Source organism: Carlito syrichta, unplaced genomic scaffold (assembly GCF_000164805.1).
Source record: "Carlito syrichta isolate Samal-C Ts95f unplaced genomic scaffold, Tarsius_syrichta-2.0.1 Scaffold302400, whole genome shotgun sequence".
Taxonomy (NCBI): domain Eukaryota; kingdom Metazoa; phylum Chordata; class Mammalia; order Primates; family Tarsiidae; genus Carlito; species Carlito syrichta.
Genome location: NW_007246496.1, coordinates 346,701 through 348,628, shown reverse-complemented (window position 1 = coordinate 348,628; position 1,928 = coordinate 346,701). Strand labels below are relative to the sequence as shown.

Sequence of the window (1,928 nt, the reverse complement as noted above, 5' to 3'; positions counted from 1 at the left end):
AACAATATTACTTTTTCCTTTGCTTGATTATGTAAGGCAAAACATGACACCCACTTAACTGTGGTTATAACCCTCTTGATAACTCATCTAGGTAAAATTAAAATGATCTTATCTTTATGTGCCTTGCAACCCAATGCATATAACAGAAATAGCTCAGAATTCTGGAAAACAGGGCATGTTTGAGAGGGAACATCTTGTGAAAATTGTAATTTGACCTTTGAATCAACCTCACTGAGTCCATTTTCAATATTATAGAACAAAATAGCCTCGGGGTAGGATTCTACCCCCTCTTCCTCTCAGAACTATAAACCAGTCAGAAGCTATTTCAGAGATTAAGCTGGAAAATGTGTGCCTATCCTTGGCACTTTTGCTGAGAAATAAATTCATCACTAGAGATAAAGGCAGATTTATATTTAATGCCACCCGCATCCATCACGCAGTATATTATTCCAATCTACCTCTATTTAGGTAGTTGCATCAGGTATACACAGAAACACTTTATTTTCTCCCTCCCATCCAGTAAAAAAGATCATGTTTAGCATAGCAAACCTTTCTAACTTTGGAGTACACTTGAATATGCTAGCAATTAAGAAAAAGAAAAAAACACTTTGACAACTTTGCAGCTTTTGATTAAACCACACCAAGAGGCATGTTACAATGATAACAATGAAGCATTATGCCAATTATGTTAAATCCTGCTCTCCGCTTAAGCTCATCATGACCTGTTTCAGTGTCCTGTAATTTATCCTTTGGAATGCTTACTCTCATCAATAAAGTGTTCAACTTAAAGACAGAAGGAAAAAAAAAAAAAAACCCACCAAAAGGAAAGACCACCCCCAAAATGACTTGTAGAGAACAAGTATTTCTTAACTTTTTATTGACATTGGCAAATTAAAATAGAATAAATTAACAAGTATTTTCTCAAAAAAATGTTTTGTACAAAAATACTGTCAAAATTTCCTAAAAAGCTTTCAACACAGTAGTATCTTTTCATGTACTGAATATAACTATTAGCACAGTGTCAAAAATGTTGAAGACAGAAACAAAATAAAAATCTGTGAAATGTTTGCCACTGACGACATTCCACACCCTATTATTGTCTGTACATATGGGGGGCAGGGGGACAGCCAACTTGAAAGTGAACAGTATGACTTTTCCTGATCCAGAACGGTTTGGCCCACATCTGTTTAATCTTCCAGTTTAGCATATTTTAAGAATTAGTCTGTACTCAAATGCATAGTTAAAAAAATGAAGCGAGATGGCAGAGTTTGTGCAGTAATATCTGCCCTTCAAAGTTCATGCAACCAACTAATGCAATTTTTCCTTTCACTCGTAAATCTGAATGCAGTTCAGTCATTTGAAACCACCTACGAAATCCACAAGATTAAGCAGTTTGCCAAGATTAATATCTAACAGTTGAGCACTGGAGAAAGTGAGGGAAAGGGGTAAAAACAAACAACGAAAAAGACCAAGTGAGCTAGATATCTCAACTACATAAGGAAGGTGAATGTCAAGGCTACAAAAACGAAACAAAAACAGAAAAAAAAGTGGCAGCAATTTTTTTTTTTTTAAACCAATTTGTACAAGTTTATAGTTTACTTTGTCTCCAAGTTCTCAAACCTTTCAAGATCTGAAAAGCGAGATACCGTGTGTCTACGGGAATGTCTTTTTGTTTTTGTTTTTTTAATTCACACCGAAGGGGCCGGGGGCGGGGTCTGATTTCTCGCGCCGGGGGGTGCGGCCGAGTCAACAGCTTACTCGGCTGGGCTGCTGTTTGCACACGAAGTCCGTCATGAAATCAAACTCGTTCTGCCCCAGCCAGAGTTCGGGCAGCTCCTTGATGCGGTCCAAGCCCATTTCTATCACCAGTGACATGAGCACTTCCTCGTCGATGAAATCAGTGTCTATGACATTGGGCGGCAGCATTG

The 1,928-nt window shown here is 37.8% G+C and overlaps 1 protein-coding gene across 1 annotated transcript in view; it reads right to left on the bottom strand.

Annotated features, from left to right (window-relative positions):
* Positions 1-860: 860 nt before the first annotated feature.
* Positions 861-1,928, bottom strand: part of CITED2 (Cbp/p300 interacting transactivator with Glu/Asp rich carboxy-terminal domain 2) — a 1,926-nt gene continuing 858 nt past the window's right edge. Inside the window, exon 2 of the mRNA XM_008056572.1 lies at positions 861-1,917. Within this exon, the coding sequence (XP_008054763.1) occupies positions 1,747-1,917 (171 nt within the window). The 3' untranslated portion in view covers positions 861-1,746. The remainder of the gene's footprint in view (positions 1,918-1,928) is intronic.